General features: G+C 45.2%; 1 protein-coding gene across 1 annotated transcript; it reads right to left on the bottom strand.

The window, feature by feature from the left end:
- Window positions 1-4,450: 4,450 nt before the first annotated feature.
- Window positions 4,451-22,232, bottom strand: SIAH2 (siah E3 ubiquitin protein ligase 2). Its single transcript, XM_019748912.2, has 2 exons — window positions 21,315-22,232; window positions 4,451-6,074 (listed from the first exon to the last, which is right to left on the bottom strand). Exons 1-2 carry the CDS (start codon window positions 21,729-21,731, stop codon window positions 5,517-5,519), a joined length of 975 nt encoding a protein of 324 aa, XP_019604471.2. The 5' UTR covers window positions 21,732-22,232; the 3' UTR covers window positions 4,451-5,516.
- Window positions 22,233-23,560: the final 1,328 nt, after the last annotated feature.

Genomic DNA, 23,560 nt, shown 5'->3' with positions numbered 1-23,560 from the left:
AAATGCATTTCACCCTGGGACCCCTTTTGAGATCATTTCTAAATTTAAATGTGAAACATTTCAAACCACAAAATTATGAAGATACTGCATGCATACACATGTGGGCATATGCAAGAAGAAAAGGAAGGAAGTATAAGAATAAAACTGTTAAAAGGATATGCACAACTATAAATATTCTTAATACCACTGAACTGTACACTTAAAAATTGTTCAAATGGTAATTTTATGCTAAGCATATTTTACCACAAAAAATGTTTTTTAAAAAAATGGCTAAAAGGAGAGTGAGAATTCCTCTTTTCTTTCCCACACCCTTTGAGCCCTGGACTTTCTCAGGGAAAAACGCAAAGTCACATTTTGTTTACTTATAAAATTTCATTCACAGTAAAGGTATTTTCTGCCTGTGTTAATTTTGCTGTTCTAGTAAATATAGGGCAAAATGCAGTATGAAAAGTGTTTTTTTGTTTGTATGTTTTTAAAATACTAACTCCATGATTATACATCTTTCACCATTGGCACAGCTGGTTCTACAGTCAGGGCAGCAAGGTGGGGCACGGTGGAGCAGAGGGGGTCCAGGGGCACCGGGCTTGGGGGCGGGGTAGTACTTGGAGAGGGGACCCCTGCGACTTCCTTCCCTGTGGAATTTGCTTTCAACCACTTCTTCACACATCTTTGCATCATAGTCCTAACAGAAATTCTATGAATACATTGGCTCTACACTTGGAGGATATGCTGGGGGAAGCGATTGTGAGGCTCCAGGCTTTTCTCCTCTGACCGCCATCTGCTCCCCCAAGTGATCTGACTTGGGTGTCAGAAGCTGCCATTTATCAGGGTCCTGCTGTGTGCAAATGTGCTTTCCTCTGTGCTTCACGTACGTTTCCCACAGTGACCCTCTAAGGCGGGGGTTAGTATCTCCATTTTATAAATGTGGAAACTGAGGCCCAGTGAGGCTGGTGATCTGCCTAAAGCCTTGCTGCTAATAAGTGGCAGAAGCAGGATCCAAATTGGTTTAATCTCTAAAGGCTGCATTCTTTTCATTATACTTGGTAGGTCACTTCAGTTGTTTTAACTACAGTATAAAACAAGGGAAAAATTAAAGAAAAAAAGGCAGTGGGGCTGGACTAGATCAGTGGTTCTCAACTCTAACTGCACTTTGGACTCTTGTGGGAAGTTTTGAAAAGAACACAGGAGCTCAGCTATCTGCCAGGGATTCGAACTCACGTCCTGGTGGCTTTAGAACTCCCCAAGGGATTCTAAGGAGGTGAGTGCATTGAGAACCCCTGGTCTACACAGTGCTTCTCAAACTTGAACTGCGTCCAAATCACCTGGGATTGCGTTAAAATGCAGATTATGACTCACTGGGTCTGGGGTGTGGCCTGAGATGCTACATTTCTGACAAGCTCCCAGGTGATGCAGCTGCTGCTGGCCCGTGGACCACACTGTGAGCAGTTGAGGACCTGATTACTGTGTAGGTTTCTGTTCCTTTCTAACATGCTGTGACAGTTAGAAAGGAAGCAGTTCTGGAGCACAGTTCTGCTTTTATCCAGCAAGCAAGCATCCTGTACCCCTCTGTCCTATTCATCCTTATCTATTACGAATAAGCAGTATTTCGGTTGATGGTTAAAATATGTAAAAGCCAGACACCAATAATAGTGCATCATGTAACATGTGAGGGGCATGGACTCTGCAATCGGTTTGTATCCCAGTTCTGTTGCTTACCAGCTGTGTGAGTTTAGGCAAGCTACTTAATCTCTCTGAGCCTTAATTTCTTCAACTCCAGATTGAGGCTAATAAACCGTTGGGATATGGGGCGGATTCAACGGGTTAATACAGACAAAGCACTTTGTACCACTAGGTGACCAACAAATGACCACTGCTGTTATCTTTGCGAGCTGATCTCATCTCGTGAAACAGTTCCCTGCTGCTCAAAAACACCTTGATCTGTGCCCTTTGCAAGGATCATCAAACAGAGCAGAGTATGCCTTTGATCTGAATGTCAGGTGACACTATGACATAAGAAATTTCAGGGCACAGAGCCTTCAGGCCGGTGTTTCTGCCCTTGCCTCGAGAATGCCAGGGTCAGAGAAACCCTTTGTTTTCTCCCTTCTCCGGATTTTTGGTATGAAAACAGAGAATATTAACTCTTACGATATTGGCTGCAATGCTGTTATCAGACTAACTGGTGGTACTAATTTATTCAATCAGATATTGGGTGCCCAGGTACCTGTGATACAGGGACAAACAAAAACTTCATACTCTGTTATCCTGGAATTTGTCCAGAGGAGGCAGACATTGAACTAATAAAATATACAATTGCAATTGTGGAGAGTACTATGAAGGAAAAGAACAGGGCACCATGAAAGGAAATATCAAGAGCTTGTGACACTATCAATTTTCATTTAAAAAGAGGCTTCTGATTGCCCATGTGTGGAGTGGATTGGAGCAGGGCAAGAGGGAAAAGGATAGTGCTTAGGAGCGTTCACAGTGGTCCTGGCCCAGGGGGAGGCAGGGGAGTTGGTGGAATCAAGACTGGGAGCAAATTCCTTCATTTGCCTTAATTGTCACAAAATGTTGGCTTGTAGTTTTAATCGTTTTATAATTTTCCTCCTTTTACTCATTACAGAAGACATGTCATCTCACAAAAAAATTCTAACCAGTTGTGTCGTTTTGGGTCAGTGGCTTTCCCTCTGTAGGTCTCATTCATTCATTCATTCATTCTTCATTCTGTAAAATAGTGGTTTGGCAACAGGGTCTAATAATTTTCCTTGCCCTGTCATTTAGGGACTGCAAGACAAATTAAAAATATTCACAAATACAAACTTTCAAGTTTCAAATTAGTAGCAGAGGCAGAAGGTTGAATAGAGAGAGCTAGATTTCCTGTCTTTAAGAACTCTTGACTATTCTTCCAGGCCAGCACAGGTCAGTGAAATTATAATCATATTTCGAGCACAGGCTGCATGAGTCAGGAAGGGTCAAGGCAGCAGGCCTCTCAAGCCAGAGCTATAAAGCAAAACTGGTCTCTATGCCCAGCCACCGTCCTTAGATCTAAACTGTGGGACTCTGACAGGCAACTGGAGCTTGACTCACCTGCTGACACATGCTCGGTCACAATTACTCCAGAACGACCTCATACAAAACCTGGCTGGAAGGATTTGCATATCTCAACTTTCAAAATAAATAGCTCCATTGTCTCACAGATATTGGTACTACAGTAAAAACATTTAGAAGGTTGTAGGTTAGGAAACTAGGACAAGAGAAGTCAACTGATCAACCTAAGGTGACATTGCTGGCTACTTGGCAAGTGCCGAGAACCAAGTTAGATACAAGGACAATTTCCTTGGGATGGTTTTGTGAGGGAGCTGCACGAATCTGCTACCAAAGCAAAGACATTCAGCCATTAGTTTGAATCTGTTGGTAGAGTTTCAGGTTCTACTTGGTAGAGTTCCAAGATGATTGATGCCTCAGTGACCTCTCCTCTGGTTTCTCATAATTTGCATAGAGCAGTTCTGTGAGGACTCCACCCTCTTAATCCTTTAAATCCTAGAGTCAGAGAAACCAAGAGGAGGGTCAAAGAGCACCTGCTCCTGGATTCTGGTGTCACCTCCATGGATCCTTCTAGATACTGGCTTGAAATGTGACTGACTTGGTGACAAGAGCTGTTATTTCATTCATTTACTGAACATGCTCTATGCACCTTCTTTTCTCAGTAAACCTTTATTTGAAGAATATCCTGGAAGATAAGTTACTTTAGCAGTTTCTTAACTGCCAGAACTCTATTCTGGCTAAAAACTCAACCCTGCCTCTCACCTTAAAAACAAAAACAGGGCGGCCAGTTTGCTCAGTGGTTAGAGTGCAGTGCTAATAGTACCAGGGTCGCTGGTTCGATTCCCACATGGGCCAGTGAGCATCGCCTTCCAGAACTAGATTGAAAACAATGACTTGACATGGAGCTGATGGGTCCTGGAAAAACACAGTCTCCCAATATTCCTTCTTCCCCCCAAAAAAACAACTCTAAAGCCATCACTCCCACTTGGTGGTACTCTAATGCCACTGGACCTGAGCATTCAGGGCTAATATTCTGCATCCTTTTAAGAGTTTAGGGTTGGGACTGAGGGTCACCCTGGCTCAAACTTAGTACCCTGGACATCAGCTCTAGCCATGCTTCTTCCTTCTGATTCTGTAAAGCAAGAGAAATATTCTTCTTCTATTAGCACTGTCACTGTTAGACAGGAAGAATAACTCCAAGGAGAAGCCTGTAACATCAATAACAGTCCATGGTTCAGGGAAGTAATGCTGCCACTGACCCGTGCTTTGACCTTGGGCAAATGACCGTTTTCTCCTGTGAAAATGGTGAGAACCCCAAGCCCAAGGTAGTGGTGAAGGTTCGATGCAGCTGCTCATAGTAGGTACCCAACAAATACCCATTATTCAACTCAGAAAATGAAGCACAACATTCATTCTTGGAAAATATTTATTAAAAAACTAAAGTGAATGTGGAAAAACAAAACAAAACAAAAACACCAAACAACACATACCTTTAAATAGCAAGCATATGACACTGATTATAAAGCTTTTCCAACTCTACTGATCTAGTCTTTCCCATCATCTACAGTCAAGGATGGCGTCCGAGGAAGCCATGTGTAAACAGGTCATTGGTACTAGTGATGAGCAGAAACTAATGATGTGAGAATGATCAATGGCAACTGACTCCCTCTCCCAGGCAGTCCACCCCAAACACGCGAGTGACCAAATCGTAGGAGTGTGTTCCTGGGGGTCTGTAGTTGTGGTTTTAATTTTTGGGTGGAGGGCTGTTGGGAGATGAAATAGAAAGACAAAGAGTATCAGTAGAGGGCAATCTTAAAGCACCTTTAAACTCTGGACCTTTTCCCACAATTTAACCCAGTAATTCTCAAACTTTACTGTTGAAAAGAATCACCTGATGAGCTTGTTAAATTCACAGGCCCTCAAAATCTGCATGTGTATCCAATCCAAATCTGCATGTGTATCCAATCCAAATCTGCATGTCTAAGATGGATATTCCAAGTGACTGATGCATGCTGGCTAGCCTTCCAAGTTGAGAAACACCGTTTGAAACGCATTAAAATGATTCTTAGCTCCTAAACAAATTGAAAGTAAAGTTAATCTGCTGACAGTTACTGTGCTTTTGTCAATTTGGAGGGACCAATATTGGGGGGCGGGGGGGAGCCGACAGGGAGGAGCCTCCAATTCCTAACATACTGGTCTACAGGAGCCCTGAGCAACCTGTCAAGTGCTGTTCAGGAAGTACAATTTAATAATCATGTAGATGGTCGCTAACAAAACAGCCTCTGCATGAGCCACAGGCCAAGCCCATTCATTCCAGTTTAATGAACTCTGTTGGGCCGATGCCAGATGGGAAACTGCTGTTCCAACAGAACACAGGTAACTGGGGGACTTTGACTTGTGAAGATATAGTGAATAAAACATCTATAAAAACCTTTATTAACCATAAAGCACTATGCCCAGATCATGGCAGCGCATCACGGACAACATGTTGAAATAGTCACATTGATTCCAAGGTTACCGTTGTCCGCAAAAAGATGTGCTATGGCTGTGTCAAACACGAGGCAGTCACTGTTCATGATGGCAGCGGCGACCCCGTCATGGATGGACCGGGGTGTGGCCTCCCACGTCAGTCTCCGCCGGTTCCCATTCAGCTCCAGTCTGTAGGCAAAGTTCTCGGCCTGCTTGCGGGTGCCGATGAGCAGAACAATGGCGAAGAACTGCTGGTGGCCTTCGTACTTCTCTTGCTTCTCCAGTACCAGCATGAAGTGGTGGCCGAAACAAGACTGCATCATCACCCAATCGACGGCCCCCGGCAGGTTAATGTCCGTAGCTAGAAAGACAATGTCTTCTCCCTGAAGGGTGGTGATGCTTTTGTGGGCGTGCATGAGATGGGACATGACGGCTTCCAGGGACCCCTGCCACTTGCAGGAGGCACCGGGACAAGGGCAGGAGTAGGGACGGTATTCACAGATGTCTTCGTGTTCTGGCTTTTCCGTGTGGTGCAGGGTCAGGGAACAGCCCGTGGTGGCATACTGCAAGGATGAAAGAACCACATGAGCCATGGGGCCTCCTCAAAACTTCTACTACTGTAAGCCTCTACAAGGGGTGACCCACTCAGGCTTCCAGGACTGAAACTGTATTCTTAGGTCAACCAGTTTTGCTTGAGATGAATTAAACACTGAGACTAAAAGTCGTGGTTCCTGTTCACTGTCAGTATTGCCACATGTAAAATCAGGAGCGTATCCTGCACCAGGAACGTGCTCCATTCCACACTCCCCATCCCAACATTAAAAACTTGAGAACAAAAGTGCTCTTATTATAAACATCTCAAACAAAACTGGTGAGCCAGCCTGGTGAAACCTGGCCTTCCTCCTCATTTTCAGTGAATTTAAAGAATTTAAAATTGAGTAGGGGTAGGGTTGGACAAGCAATGGGTTTTCTCCAGACTAGTTTTCACCTAAAGACAGTTTTGGAAATAGTATAATTCCTCTTTTTTGTCCCCTCCACGTCTTCCTGGCTCAAATTGGTGATTGGCAGGCGGGCTATGGGGGAGACTGCCTTTTGGCTCTCTGTTCTTGCCTTCTGGGGTAACCAGCCCAGGGCTGAGGGGGGCTGGGGACCCCTCACATGACAGCAATGTTACCTCACCTTCTCCACCTTTCAAATCCCCCCCACCCCCCAGTAGCTCTGAACATACTTCTTGGCTAAAAGGAAATCACATCTAAGAGGTACTTTACTAACTTGGGAAACTGCTGGTCAGTTTGGTTCCAACCAGTGGGGGTGAAAATGAGAAGGACCTCACCGTCCTCTCAAAGCCCGCTGGACTCTCCCCAGACCACTTCCTCAAGTCCAACTGCATATCGCGTCGTGACCAGTAGGTACGTCAGGCCCTCATGACGGGCCCAGGAGGAAAGGGAACGAAAGTGGGCCCTGGAGTGGGTGCTCGTCCTAGATGAGTTTCCTGATGTGCTCAGTCTGCCCCTAAATCGCTGCCTTAATAGCGTCGGAACAAAACCATTTTTCTCCCTTGCACTCAGGGTGACACTCCTGATGGATAAATCATACCTATCATGAGAAAAGACCACACCACAAGGAATTAGATGTGTGCTCCCAACCTTCACAAAAATTCCTCGCTAACAGATGGAGAGACAGCACACAAGTAGACACTTGCCCAGAGTACTATGCTGTCGGAAAGGATAAGAATACCTGAATCACCTTTCAGGTGAAGCCAGAAGTCAGCCGCATCCCCCTTGAGCACACAGTAGCAGGTAAACTGTCTGGCTTACCCCACTGAGACTCCCCCATCCCCTTTGGACACATGAAGACACCAAATGAGGGCAGGGCCCAGCCATTTTTCTGAGGTGCTGTGTCCAATTGCTAAAACAAAACAAAACAAAATACCACAGCTATTTTTGCTTTTCCCTACCCTGCCTTAGGGAATAACCCCCTTATAAACTTTTAAGTGGGTAAAATTCTACTTTTGACAGCTGAATTTATCATTAGCAACAAGCCGGCACTGAGCATCTTCTCCATACTAGATGCACAGCTGTAGTCACTGAGGGTACAGAAGCAAAGAAGACAGTCCCCACGCTGTCATTAAGGAAGAAGAGAGTGGCTTAAAGAAAGAAATGCAGCTCGTTCCTTCCCCATACCTAAAGTGGATTATAATAATCTTCAACAGAAATTGGCAGAAATATTTTACGGTTACTTTGCCAGAGGAATTGCTTATTCTTTTTTTTTTAACCCGTGGACTAATTCTAAAAGCATGAGTGTAAAATTAATCAGAAGGAGAAACAAGTTCATCCACATATATTAATACTTTGTGTTGCTAACAAGTATAAGGCCCTAATAAACAAATTCCTATGAACTGTGTTTTGAATCGAGGGTGCAGCTAGGAATAGAGAGCCTTCTTATGTTCTGTTAGTGATGGGTGAGGCATTTCTGCCCAGAGTTTAAAACACACATACACATAATAAAAATAGCAAGAATTAACCCAGAGCCTGGCAGATTCTCTGGCTGAAACAAGCCCTCAATATTTGGATCTGAAGACGTTTCAGAATGAGCTGTTTACCACAGCTGCCCAGGAATAGCTCCAGGAATGAGATGAACTTTGGCAAACAGTGTATCAGAAAGTACAACCTGTGTATCTTCCACAACCCAAAGCCCCAAACCACTGCGCATTCACCATCTCAAATGTACAACAAATATTTATCATCTAGAAATGATTTTAGAACTTCTTGTGTAACTCACGTAGAAATATTTATATTCTGAATTATTTGGTTTGCTTTACAAGTCACACTCTTCCTTCAACCCAAATATAGAGAACAGGGAACCTCCCTAAATTACGCAAATAGAAAAGACATTACTTAGCATTTGTGCGGACAATGATCTTAGGAAAAATATCTTGCTACAGCCTCCATTAACTTAAATATTTTTAAAGTGTTAGGTGCTTACTCTGCTTTTTCTAAACAAGCTGAACTTTACTGCCAATCTATTCCTTCTCTTTTCCGTCATGGGTGAGGGCGTGTCTTCATGACCACGGGTGCCACTTTTAGGACGACTGGATTAGAGATGATCTCTAAAAAGAAAAGATCTAAACTTTACACATGCGTGCACTCACATGCACACAGACACATTTGCAACAGTCTCAGCTTTGTTCTGCAATGCCATTCCAGGGCACCATGGGTGTTCCTGTTATCTGCATTAGGGGTTCTCACCCAGGGATCGGAGGGAGGATTTGGGGGGGGGTCTGTGAATTCCCAGAGACTTTATGGAAAACTGTTTAGGTGAGTCTGAGCAGCAAACCCAAATTGCACTGGCCCCTGGCTTGTGTTTTCCTGACAAGCACCAAGGATTTCTCGGGGCTGTGAACCTCTGTCTGAGGGAATGGCTGCAGGTCCCACCCTTGGGAGGCTTCCTATTGAGTGCCCTACCCTGCAATGATACACAACTCAAACACATCAGAAATGCAGATAATGGTGCAAAGGAAGACCAGGGGGGCGATTCTAACAGTGGGGACGGGGTGAGCAGGAGGGCTCCACTATGGAGGAAGTGGACTGCGGAGGGAGTGGTTCCATCTGGTGCCAGCACAGGGTGAGTGGAACAAACAGTGAGGATAGAACCTAAATGAGAAGGCAGATTCTATCAGGGATTTTACTGTCTATTCAGTTTATTTTCAGGGTTTTGTACAGTGGCACTATTGACATTTGAGATCCATAATTCCTTGTGGTGGGGACTGTCCTGTGCATTATAGGATGTTTAGCAGCACCCCTGGCCTCCACCCACTAGATGCCAGTAGCAACTGCCACCACACCCCTCAGTTATGACAACCAGAAATGTCACCGGGCATGGCCAAATGTCTCCTGGGGGGCCTTGTTGAGAGCCACTGATTTCAGTGAATGACAGAACCTGGCTGGGCAGCCAGTCACAGCTGGGGGGAGGGGTCCACAGGGTAAGTGGTCAGGCTGGTCACTGCCCCACTCCACAGGTACTGCCCAGAAAAGCCCAGGGGTGCCAGCCCCCCACACATGTAGATCTGGATGGCTTGCCAAGCATGGAAGTATGCTAGGGAGAGGTTCTCCCGTGTTACAGACTGACTGACTCATCAGGGCTGTGTGGTCACACATGGAGCACAGCCTCGCATCCCCGAGCTCCCTCTCTAGTGCTCTCTCATAGCACGGCAGCTTAGGAGTTAAAGAATCAGTGTTTTGAGAAAAAAATAATTTACATTTGCCTTGATGCCGAGCTCCCCACCCAACACACATAGACCAGAGTCCACAGGTACACTGCTTGGAAGCAGCTTCTAAAATTAGCTTCTTCCTTGGTTCGAAAAGGAGAAAAACATCCATGAAAGTGCCTCCCAAAGGAATGGGCAGCACACTTCACAAATAAGTAATTAGTACTTAGGCCCTCCCAACCTTCCCTGGCATCTCCCAAGAAAGTCCTGCGGTTTCCCTTTTTGCACTCTGGCTAGGGCTTGCCCGACCAAACTTAAGGGTGCAAGGATGTCTGCTTTCCTTCAGACGCCTGGGTCTTAGATGCTCGCCCCTGCTCCTGAGAAGCGCCTGGGCCAGTTGGCAAAGGGCTGCCCCTGGGTCCTGGGAAGTGTCCCCAGCTACAAACGAGATTTCTCCACAGGGAAATAATCTGTTCATTTCCCCTAGGGGCAGGGTGAGGTGGGAATTTGCTTTAAGTAAACCTCTTGCGGGGAGGTGGCAGGGGAGACAAGACCACACACAGAAGCCTGGCGCTAAAGAAGAATGTGGGGAGAGGGAAGATGGCCGAGCAGAACGCAAAACAAAGAAATGTTGAAATAACACTTCTGAGTTCTCTTTAGAAACGCTTTGCATTGTGATGGCTCAAAAGTCTTGTGCAAATGTATTCTGCCATGGCAGGTTCTGCTACGGAAGGCAATGTGTGACTTGGTGCCTCATTTTTTAATCTTTGCAGAAAGAAGTAAATAGTGCTAATTCTTTTCCTGGGTTTTGAATGTTGTCTTTAAGCTGGAATTTAGGCAGGGTTTTCCCCTTTTGGCATAGAAACCCCTTCACATACAAATGTGACGAGATACATCAGAAACAGAGTTAAACACTAGACACCTGTTATTTACCTAATAAACACAGTAACATAATATTTGTCTAGGGAATGCATATATAAACAGTATATCCCTTCTTAGCCAGGGTGCTCGTGAAGGTCATGGGTCCTATGACTGATTCAGAACACGTCATTTAACCTATTCAATTAAATGTGAGTCTACGCAATTCAAGAACTTCACCTCCAGCAATCAACAGTTGATTGCTGCTACAGTGAAGGCGCTATGAGCTTGGCAGAAGCGTGTCCCTCTCAGGGACTGGGAGGTAACCACCCTGGTCTGCCTGCTTACCTCCTAGGCAACAGTGAAGTTTATTAGCAAAATATCTGCCAGTGCCTCAAATGAGAATATCTCAAGAAAAACAAAGCACAATCGATATCTTGTTGTTGATGCTCATAAATTTTTGAATTAAATAGAAGAAATGACCTTGTCTTGGAGTAAGCAAAAGCAAACAGTGCTTTTCTTCAATCTTAAATAAGCTGTAATGATCACGAAATGCTCACTGATGGCTAAATGCAATGAGTGACCTGGACCGGGAAACCGAAACTGCTGCAAAGTCCATGACTGGAGCAACAACTGAACTACGGACTGTGGGTTAGATAATAGTATCTGCAACATGTTATTTCTTGATGTGGGTGACTGTATCTTACTTATGTAACAAAATATCCTTATTTTTAGGAGAAATACAGTAAGGTATTTAGGGGCAAAGGAGAAGGATGTCGAAAATTAAATGGTTAAAAACTGTATGTTTGAACGGAGTGAGCCCAAATGAAAAGGGAAATGAAGCAAAAAGAAAACAATTAGTGAATCTGGAAAAGTGGTACATAGGAATATTTTGTACTATTATTGTAACTGATGTATAAGTTTGAAATCACGTAGGAATAAAAACATACTCTAAACTACAGGGACTGAGTTAGCATATTTATCCTTTGTGGGATAGAGATTCTTTTGAAGAGTTGATTGAATGAACTAAGTTTTATCATAATTTTTTTTGAAAGAAAAAATAGGTTTAACTACATATTTATGTGTAAATGCAACTAAGTTAGTTTTTATTTTACTAGAGGCTCTTTGGGACTCATTTCAGTGGACCAATAAAATTTCAAAATGAAGACATAAATTGTTATAATAATCAATACTTCTTTGGTCCCTATAGAAGACAAAGCCTTCTCCTTGCTCCTTTGATCCTTCTAAAGGTCTGTGGGCACCAGATAAGTCTGTGGCCCTGGAATGTAGTTTCCAGCCACTACCCCCAGTGGTCCAAGGTTTTCGATACCCAAACATCTGAAAAAGGAGCTCCAGAAATGAAACTTACCTACGCCCCCTTTTTCTTACTCAGGTAAACGCCTTTTCACACTGGGGAGGAGAACCGAGAAATGGAATCAGAGCTATCCGAATTCAACTGGAAGGATGAATTCCTGGCAGCATAACTTATGTATAATAAACTGATAACTAGGGGACTATTGGTTGAAGTCTCTACCTTCTCGACACTCTTTGGACTTGTTCAAATGAGAGCTGTGGTTAAACCTAGTATAGCATCAAATCATGATAAAATTTACAATCTAACCAGCAGTCAAATTTTACCACTTTTTTAAAGGACATCTTGCAATTCAAGCTAGCTCCTCTATGACTAAAAATGTCTGTCTGCCCCCAAAATATCACTGAGTGATCACAGGTTGTTTTCCAGTTAATTCATAGGTCTATTAATTTTGTGCATTGATTTACTGATTTATTTCCTGCTTCCTGCCCACCGAATATCTCTTGGTAAATGAATATCAGGTTTATCTGCAGAGGATGATTGGTCTCCACCTTGCTAATTTTATTTTAATTAAAAGTCTTACTGTGGAACTTAGAATTTAAAAAAAAATTCAATAGGCCTTGAAATCATGTAAGGAAAAATGTTTTAGACTTCAGTCACTTAGGGGTTTGTTTTGTAATTTTTGATAAAGGTGTTTCACAAACTTTATTTACATAAACGACTTGGGGTGGGGGTGTTGATTTATAAGTTTTCTGAAATCTTACATAGATTGAGGAACAAAGGTGGTGTCGTCATTTTGACAGCGGTATGTCCCTCTTGCTCAAAACGTGTTTACAACCATTGGTAGAGTAGCTATGATTAGAATGCAAGTAACTCGTGTCCTGTGTGACCTTGAATTGCGCCTACCACACCACCTCTGACTGGGTCTACAGAACTGTCCACAACTCATCTCTTGACTGTTATTAACAGTGGGGGAGTTCAGACTTGGGTAACAGGAGAAAGTGAAATCTCTTCTTGTGAATTGTAACACTCAACCTGCATCTGTGTAGCATCCTTCCTGTAAAAGCTTTAGCAAATTTTCACTTAACTCGAATGGTAAATTCCTCACCTTTGCTATGAGGTGGTGCGAAGAGATAATTATCAACCAATAGTGCAGTGACAGTTTCACAGATAGTAAAAGGAGAAGACATGGTGTCACTCAGTACCAGAACTGTCCCAACAGTGACGAGACTAAGAAAATACTGACATTTAACTCGACAAACTTTCTTCGGGAGAAAGCGATTCTAATCAAAATCTTGGGCTTAAAAATGCCTCCTTTGGTCTAAGAGAAAGTTGACAAGCTCCGCATTGCAGACAGCTTTCTTCCTAAAGGCATCTTGATGGAAGGCCTTGGCAATATTATCGCAGTAATTTGAGCACATCCTGGTTTTGGGGGGTTGGAGAAGCACATATGGCCTTACAAAGACGTCCTGGGCTGGCAGGGGTTTATTTTTAATCTTAGAAACTTTAAACAAAAGATGACTTTTGACCAAGTATGTTTCTCATCGGATCACAGCCAGGGTGAGCAGGCAACCACACAGTCTTGAAGAACCAGTTTTGTAAGGTCCCCCAGCAAATGAAAGCGCCGTAAAGAGCCTGGAGTGAAAGGTTTCATGCCCTATTCTGGTGCCTTGCCCACTCTTTTCCAATATGCCCACTCTTCTATGCCAGGCTCCCCATCTGCATAGTCACGTTAACTGTCCTGACAGCTATTGAGACAGTGCCACATCCCTTAGCAGTCTTTATTTCTTGACTAGAGCAATCGTGTTGAGCAGATGACGTAAGTGGTAGGGTGTCACAGTCAGCAAATAAAAATACAAGACACCCAGGCAATATTTGGCTTACTCTTACACTGAAAATTAATCTGAAATTCAAATTTAACTGGGCATCCTGTATTTCACCTGGCAGCCCTGGTAAGAGGGCCATTCTGACATCTCTCCAAAAGCCACTGCGTGCATCTGGAATAGGAACAGGAATCACTCTTCCTCAGCAGCGTGGGGTGGGCAGCCGAAAAGGCTGGAGTTGTATATTGGATGTGTCATGACGAGGCCCAGACTAGCGTTTCTAGCCCCCAAATTTACAAACTATGACTTTGGGCAAACCTCTTGGTGGGGATACTGTGTCCCATTTCCTTTACAAAGTTATTAGGAGGATAGTATGAGAACACAGCAAGTTTAGACAAGGGAAGCGACGTGCTATACAAGCGACTCCACTGGCCTCCCCACTTAACCCCATGGGATCTTTCATCCTTCCCTTCTTTGTGGGCAGACTGCTGCTCATCCTTTAAAATGTAGCTGACACCACCCCTGCAGGAAGGTCTCCAGACTCTGCTGCTCCTACCATTTCAGAAGGGCTCTGCCGCTCTGTTGGCACATCTGTCTCCACTGTTAGACTCAAGAGTATTGTAAAGCACAGGTGGGAAGGAAGGCAATGGCTGGCTAGGCAGATGGGCTGCAGGAAGGGGAGGGCTTGGGGCAGCAGGGGCTTGCGAGGCAAGGGTGGGTACAATGAAAAGTTAGTGGGTAACCAGGAGCCAGTTCTGGCCTGAGGTTGTACCAGAGAGAAAACGCAGGCAGCAGCATTAAGAAAACCAAAGGATAACCCCCAGTGTTGGTGATACTGGAGGGAAATGGGCACTCCATCCATTGTAAGATTCCAAGTGAGAAAGCAATTTGGCTCTGCTATGAAAAGCCTCTGATTTCTGCACATACCCTTTCGCTCTACCATTTAACTTCTAAGAATTTATCGTTAGGAAATAATTACTTTCTTATACACAAGGATTCAGTTAATAGCAGTACTTTTTATTTTAATCACAGCAAGAAAACAGAATGAGTTACATGAGCACAGACAGGAGCTTGAGTACGTGACTGGTACTGCTATGGAACTCAGTGCTATGCAGCCACTAAACACACGGCCTTAAGGACTGTTTGTCAATGTAGAGAAGCGGTCACGATGTGTTCCGTGTAAAAATAGGTTATGCAATAGTCTGTGGATTCTCCTCCTTACCTGCTTTTTCTTTTTTTCAAAATGAAAAATACCACTGATGTAGAGGTAAGTTTGCAAGGGCATATGCAAAAATGGTGTGTTGCTTATTTCTAGGCAGGGAGATAATAGGGGATTATAATTTTATACTACTTTCTGTGTTCTACACTGAAAAATATTGATAACTTTTTAAAACATTGTATGTGTAAAATAAAATACACATTAACCTTCTAAAAACATTAAAGAAATGAAAAAAATTCAATTCTCATCACTGAAAAACTAATGCCAAGGTCCACTTACCCAGCTCTGTGAAAACCCTCCAAGATTAGGAATAGGGAAGAGAAGTGCGGTGGGAGAATCTATGAGAGAAAATGACAAAGACTCCTTTTTTCTTTTTAAAGGTTCTGCTTGGCCCTGACCGCACATTGGCCATTTGCTTTCTGTTGGCTTCTAACTGTGCACATTTATTGAGTGTTTACTCTGTGCTGGGGCTGTGCGAGGCACTTTGCACAGATTATTACCAAGTTTGATCCTCACAACAACCCAATCATCACCCCATTTTACCAGTAAGCCACTGAGGCTTGGAGGGGTCACCGACCAGTCACAGTGGGCTCTGGACCAGGAGGCCCAAGTAGGGCCTGTCCTCACAACTGCCAGAGTAAGCGGTAGCCTGGGGGGGAGAAGTGACCCAAAGACACTGCCTTTATTGATTCAGAGTTTTAAAATAGGACCCAGGCCCATACATTTAACACAGGTTTATCTTCTATTGACCTCCATAGGGTGTGCGGCTGAAAACTTACCTCACAGACACTATGGAGTCTAAACATCATTACATACGTAAAATCTTTCCCCACTGGAAACAAGAATAACAGTTTCCCAATTTTTAAGAAACTAATGAAGAAGGATGGGCGTCTGGGGCAAAGTTGATGAAATTCTGCAGCAGAATTTCCATTATCTCTCAATAAGCCTTAGAAAGTTCCCTCTAAGGTTTCATACAGAGACCCATTTGATCAGGAAAAGTGTGTAGCTTTCTTATTTCCCTTTTCAGGATGTCCAGAATGCAGTCACATTCTAATGCCCCACGTCTTGCAGGGCTTGCCAGTAAATGTGTACCTACTGTATGCCCCTGTCAAGGAGTGAAATGAGAAGTACCATTGTTTGTAAGTTTTGTCCAATGTACACATCTGGCTCTTAAAGACATTTCACACTGAGGTCTTAGTGCAGTCGTGTGTGTGTGTGTGTAGCACTTTATCTGGGGCTTCAATCAGACAGGAGAATTTAATTCAGTCTCAGGCGAGGGACTTGACAGGCCGGCCCTGCGGCACCATATTGTTCCCTTCCATTCTAGTTGTACCAAAGTAACAACTTTAAGTAACAATGTGGGAAGTCTTTGGCCAACTATGTGTGGAATCCACATTAAACTTCAGTACTCTTACACAGCATTCTAATGCTTCTGCTCTTTACACTTAGAAGCTGTATCTTCAATTTTCTTCTCCTAAGCCTTGAGCCTTGCTGTAAATGTATGTGGATTCCAGTGCTTGCCCAGCGCATGTGCTCTTGAGCCAACCTGCTCACCTTCACCTAGCAGTGAGGAGGACCACAGGGACAATTTCCAAAGAAATCCCTTAGTCCTAGGGGAACAATTCTGACATGGTTTTGGCAAATCAACTCATCCCTTCAGATTTCTAGGTGATCAATCACTCATCACTTAGCAACCACCCTAACACCAGTCATCTTCTCTTTCATAAGGTGACGCAAAAGCCCTCTGCCACACTTCTAATCTGATCTCAGAGCACCCACCAGCTAGGTGTTATTGCCATTGTTTTTAATGGATGAACAAACAGGCTTAGGGAAATACATGACTGGACCAAGGTCATATGAAGCCAGGCTGAAAATCCGGTTCTGTCTCCCGGCTAGTACTCTCGTCCCTTGTAGTTTACTAGTTTCCGAAATTTCAGGGCAAGAAAGGTCCTTGGGATAATCATTCAGCCCAATCCCTTCTCTTACAGATGAAGATCCTCAGGTACAAAGAAGTAAACTGGCTGGTACAAAGTCAAACATATAGTCACCAGGACAATAATTCAGGTTTCCCAATGGCAAAAACAGAATATTCTCTTGGCAAAATAAAGCTGAAAAGGAAATAAGCTACCAAATCACATACAGTGAGGCCCCGTCGGCATTCCGGAGTTCATGCAGGTAAGAGTTCACTGAGAACTTCCAGGCTCTGAACGCTTTTTAAAAGAGAACCGGGTCAGAGGTTGCACACTGGCAGTGGGAATGTGGTCTGCATACATGGCTGCTTTTCCTGCAAGAGCTGGCTTTATATCTGAATTTGGGCAATGTTAAAAAAAAAAAAAAAATTGAGATTTTTAACACTGAAAAGATCCCGATTTCTGGCTTTTCTTGGGGAAAAAAAAGAAAAAAATCCAAAGACCTGACACGGCTGCACACACATTCACACCCCTCCGAGTCATCCATCTGGGGCTGAGTAAAAGTTGCCCTCTTGGGAGGTGGCATGTGTTCCCCAGCTACCAACCACCTCCTTGAGGTCTCCGGAACCCTGAGGCCTCAGCCTCTCTCCCTTCCATGACCTGTCCCTGCTGGCATTTAGGATTTGTTGATATTGGACTAGATAAGTCCACACACTGGGAGCTTTTAACTTTCAACTGGGTTATCTAACTTGACTTTTTTTTTTTTTTTTTTTTTTTAAGGAAAACAAACCACAACACTGTCACAATCCAGCAGCAGGGAAAACTTGTTTGAGGTACTAGAAACTCTTAGAGGTGACAAAGGAAAAAATGGCAAGAAAATGTATCATCGTGTAAGTGGGCAGGCGTACTTTAACATTTCCCAGAGTTGTGGAGAGAAATACTCGGCTGATATTAAAATGTTGAGCGGGGGCATAAATGTGTCAACCTTCACTTCTCCTCCGACACCCACGCTCCACTGAGGTAGTGGGTTTGAGATATGGGGAACAGGATGTCAAAACTTCTCAGGCGTGAAACAAGCCATAGAATGGGCTAAAAATACCACAAGTGGAAGACAGCCATTCTCTGATAGAGATACTTTTTTAAAAAGGAGACCTGAGCTAATAATGCATGTGGTGCCTCTACCAAAGGTGCTGGCAGCATTTTAGCCTTTAATTAAGGGGTCCCACACCTATGTAAGGAAGCTATTTGGCAACACATCCATTTTTGGGCCAAGTGAAGCATGAACAGTTGATAGCTACAATGAAATCCCCTAAAGTATTCGGTTTTAGGTTATTTTTCTTCCAGATATCCTGACCCCACATGCCCTACGAAGTTCTTGCTAATGAACTTTATAGTGAGCATGTATGTTGTCTCGTTGGGATGTTCCCATTAGAGGCCCGTTTGGTGAACTCATCCAACTAGATGGTTTTGTTGCTGGTGTGTAAACCTTGAGTTATGATTTGGAGTCTTAAGAGTATAAGCTCAGATTCAAAATCCCTACGTAGTGAGCAGTACAAAGGATGTGTGTCTTTGCGACGCAGGTTCACGGACGGGCCCACCTATTAGCTGTGTGATCTTGACAAGTCACTTAACAGACACTTAACCTCTCTATAGGCATGAGTTTCCTCATCTGAAAAAAAGAAAGGCAAATTAATAAGAGCTGACCCACACAAAGTAGCTGGCACACAGAAAGCACCCAATAAACCGTCCACACAGCCTCTCTTCATTTAATGGAATGCTAGAAGCTACAGATCCTTAGAAGTCGAGCAGTCCAATCCACTCGTACAGGTGAGGAAATCAAGGCCCCCAGAAGTGGTCTCTCAGGCAAACAGTGGCAGCTCCAGGTAACTCTTGATACCTAGGCTCTGGTACTTTACCCAACACTGGTTTTCTCACATGAGCTAGCCCAGGACAGAGATTCGAAGAACAGGTAGGGACAGTGACAAGGCAGTCCAGTCCCTATGATTTCCAGGAGCAAGTGCAAGCCAAAGGGCTAGATACACAGACTATTTTATTGAAGTTTGACATAGACCTTACCAGTCCCTACTGCTCTCATCCTCCCCAACTTGCTGGGCCTCAATATACATCCAAGTTTGGTTTATCCAAACTAACTGGCCTGTCCGTAGTTTGGATTATTGGTTAACTGAAGTTGAGGCATGATACTCCAGCTTTATAAATCTCACACACATGCAAACGCACCAAAGTGACCCCAAGATCACTCTCTAAGCTGGGTTCCTGGTCTGCAGAATGGTTGATCCTGGTAAATCTCAGTTTGCACGGTGATGGCTTTGCCCAACTGCATTCTTACAGAATAGGGACTTGCAAAATCACTGATATGTAGAGAAAGGCTGAGCACCCCATTCCTAAGAGAACTGCTCTTCATTAGCACGTTACAGGTTAGAAAGGACATATACTTCAATAGAAACCAGAATCCTAGATACTGAAAGTGAAACGTCATACTTCATATAGCACGCTATTAATATAACTGTTTCCTTCCCTTTCTCTTGGGAGTAAAACAACGCTCTGATAAGATTGCTGCTTGGAAATAAATTATGGAAGACTGACTGATATCAGACACTCATTTGTGAACTGTAAGTCACCTAAAGCCATTCCTACTGGTCACTGAAGGTTTGGGGAAAAGTGAAGGTCTGAGAAGATGTCTCCCTACAAATCCTGTGGGGCATCGCCCCTGCAACCCCATGCCCCCCAATATATCTCAAAGATTAAATATCCACTCATGCCACTATCATCAAATCTTCTCTTGATCACTAGGCTACCATCTTCTTCATGATCCTAAGAAAATTATAGAAGTATTTTGTCTAAATGTTCTGAGAAACAACTGTTGGACTGGGTGAATTCGTAAGCATTACATGAGGAGTGGTTGAAAGCAGAGTAATGTGTTAAGGTTGACAGAAAACCCGTAGTTTAAACACAAATTCAAACTCTTATTTGAATACGCTATTTTAAACTTCATCTGTGGCAGGGCACAGACCAAATTAAATCACTCATTTTACTGACTTGACTCCCAAGCTTCAATTCTCTAGTGGATTATTTTTAATTTAAAAATAAGCTCTTGCCCTATAAAAATAAGCAGCACCAAGGAGAAATGCAAGACAGCCTAAATGGCTCAAGAGGCAGAGCAGTTACTTTTACAAAAAACACACACACAAAAAACACACACAAAACCCTCAAAACTATTAATGACATTATTTTCATTTCTAAGTTTAGAAAATGAACCTTATGGTATAACTGTAGCTTATAATGATTAATATAGACCTGTATGTCTCTGAAACTGCTCCATAAGATTTTTAAGTGACAGGTGTAGGTAAACAGAGGTTATAATATGACCACACTATGCCATACTATGTAGCCATTTAAAATACAGCAAGGGAGAACTAGGTTTCAGCAATTGAAACATATGTGTGATGATAATGAATTTAAAACAAGTTGCAGAAGCCATTTTTGGAGAAAAACTTATGCCTATGTGTGCGTATATATATATATATATATATAAACCTTCCTGACACACACTGACATCTACGATTTTATATTCAGCTGCGAGAGTATATTTATATGTGGTTAGAAAAAAAATCTATAAACATATACACTAAACCTAAGGATGGTGGGAAAGGAGGAGAGATATCTTAGTCTTTCTCTTGACTTTTCTTGTCTTAGTTTTCTTTTTTCTTTTCTTTTTTTTTTGCAGAAGCACTGATAACTTTTTAAACTAAATTTAAAAAAGTACGTGATGGGCTTTAAAGAACTGTAACAACAGCTCCTGCGTGCCCTTCCTGTTAAATTCCTGATCAACTTTTGTTTTCACCCCACTTAGTAAAGAAAAACCCACAACTCCCTAAACCTTGGAAGGTTAGGAGAGGGAAAGGCGTGGCTTGCAGGGTTTTCTTATTGCTGGAGCAAAGAAAACAAGCTGTGGGCACCCCTTTTTTTGACTGCACTCCGGAGGGCTTCCACGTATCAGGGGCGCGCAGACGGCAGGTGAGGGATGCAGGAGGAATCCGGTACCAATCCTCCCAAGCCAAGTGCCGGTAAAGGGTGCGTTTAGCTCGCCCATTTACTCCCTCCTCAAGCCCCCACAGATAATCAACTTCCCAGTCCAAGTTTTACTTGTGCGGCCCAGCGCTGCCCAGCACAACCGAGTACACGTCTGCAGAGCACGAAGGCACTGGATGGGGAGAGCTCTGATGTGTTCCAACAGCGATCCCGTGCCAGTTAGTCTGGGGTCAGTGCTGGGGCAACTGTTAGCCCAGAGCTACTCCCAAAGTGGGCAGGTGAGGCATAGGGCAGTGTGGACAAAGTGCACACATTATTATTATTTTTTAAAATAACAGATGCCACCTGCCTCTCAGCGCGAGCGAGTGGGCCGGAGTTCTGGGAGGTCGCCAGGCAGAGGTGCGCAGGTGGCACCTAGGCTTACCTTGCAGGGAAACAGGACTGCAGAGGCCACCTTCTCCATAGCAAGGTTCCTGATGCTGGGCGTCAGGGCGCCCCTGCACGTTGGGCAGCAGCTCAACTTCTGGCGGCATTGGTTACACACCAGGTGCCCGGCCTGGCACTGCAGGATGGGGGGCAGGACATAGTCAAAGCAGACCGGACACTCGAAGAGCGAGGTCAGCTCGTGGTGCTGCGGGGACACCGGGCCAGCCCCGCCGCCGCCGCCGGGGCCCGAGATCACCGCCGCCGCGGCGGGCACCGCGGACGAGCTGGGGCCCGCAGCCGAGATGGTGGCGGCGGCTGGGGGCGCAGCCGGGGACGGAGCGTGCTGGGGCTGCGGCGGCGGCTGCTTGCTGCAGGGTTTGTTAGCGCTGGGGCCGGTGGAGGACGGGCGGCTCATCGCGCTCCGAACCAACCATGGAACTGCGGGCGCCTGCCTGCCGCGGGGCCGCCGGGGTCAAAGCGGTGCGCGCCCCGCGGGCGGCGGGCTCTGGGGCAACGCCACCGCGCCCAGCCCGGAACGGGGCAGCGGAGACGGTGGGCGCCGGGCAGGCGTGGGGGCTGAACCGCGCAGATCTCCGCAGCCCTGGGCGATCCGAACACCCCTCTGCACCCCAAGGCTCCTCCTCCCGGCGGCGTCGCGGGCCCCGAAACCGAGCGGTGCGCAGAACCCCGGCACACCAGCTTTTGGAGCGGCAGCTGACGCAAGCCCCGGGGGCGCGCGCGGACGTGACGCCTGGACACGTGTGCGGCCGCCCAGGCGCGCGGGGACTGGCAGAGCCACCCAGCGACCCGGCGCCGGCCCCGCCCGGCTCCAGCTGGCAGCGCAGGGGGCTGCCTAGCGCGGGCGCTTCCTGCTCGGACTGTGGGCCGGGTCCGCGCCAATGAGCATGCCCGGCTCGCCGCGGCGGCGCGGGGTCCGCTTTTCCGGATTGGGGAGGGGGCCGTCCTCCGGGAAGGCGTCGCCGAAGTCGTCTGGCCACACCCCGTGGAGCCACTCCAACGCGTACCCCGGGTTCAAACCAGAAGGACTACTTCAGACGGGCGGGTGGGGGCTTGGGTGGTGGGCGGACGAGACTCGGGCGCCCCTGGACAGGTCGGAAAAAACCGTGAGGTTTCTCTTCCCGGGGTTGAGTCACCAGCGCGCGGGGGAGGCGTACGGCGCGGGCCACCGGGCTCTTAGTCTGGAACGCGGGGTCAGGACGCGGAGCTTTGGGCCGGAGCAGGGCAGGGGGCTCCGGTTGGGTCTGCAACAGGAACTGGATCTAGTGCTGAGCTGTTAAGGGTGGGTTTGGGCAACTGCGCTGTTCCTCGCCCCGAGTGGGGAGAAAGTAAACTCTCTGTTCCTTTATGAACAGAAAGGCGAAGGCTTCAAGTGAATTAAGCGCCTCTGGCTTGCTTAGTAGGCCCGGGAGAGATTTCATGGGCAGCATTGACCAAAAGGAGAGTTCCAGATCCTCTAAGAATGCCAGAAATCTGGGTTGGGTCGTGAGGCCCCAAGAAGACAGTGAGTGACCCTCCAGTATAACGCAATGCGTCCTCATCTTTGGGGTTCCCGCAGAAGTCCAAGGCTTTGATGCGAGGTGTAGGCACTTGCCCTGCAGAGTGAACCACACCTTAATTTTTTAAAATTAAGTTTATTGGGTTGACGTTGTTTAATAAAATTAGTGTATATAGGTAATTGTATAGGTTTCAAGTGTACAGTTCTGTAGTACATCATCTGTGTATTGCATTGTGTTCACCACCCAAACCAAATCTTCAGTCACCATATAATTGACCCCCTTTACCCTCTTCTGCCATCCCCATCCTCTCTCTCTGTCTCTCTCTCTCTCTCTCTCCCTCTCCCTCTCCCTCCCCCCCCCACTATACGCTTGTCTGTGTCTATGAGTGGTTTTTGCTTTCAGTTTTAAATCCCACGTGAGTGAAATCATATGGTTCTGTACTTTTTCCATCTGACTTATATTACTTAGCATGATATTCTCAAGATCTGTCCATATTGTCCCAAAACCACACGTTAATTTAAGATATACTGTGTGCTTGGAGTTAAGTTGACTTTCTGCTTATGTTGACCCACTGACACTAGAATTGGAAGAAGGGGCTCCTTAGATGATTCTTTAGGAGAGACAATGATAAAGAACAACAGACAGGACTGGGTAAAGAACAGTGCCCTCCACTTATCATCTGTGTGACTTTAGGCAACTTCTTTAATTTTCTGTGCCACAATTTCCT

The sequence above is a fragment of the Rhinolophus sinicus genome, linkage group LG01 (assembly GCF_036562045.2).
Source record: "Rhinolophus sinicus isolate RSC01 linkage group LG01, ASM3656204v1, whole genome shotgun sequence".
NCBI lineage: Eukaryota > Metazoa > Chordata > Mammalia > Chiroptera > Rhinolophidae > Rhinolophus > Rhinolophus sinicus.
Note: the sequence above shows the minus strand (reverse complement) of the source record. Positions and strands in the feature narration are given on the sequence as shown.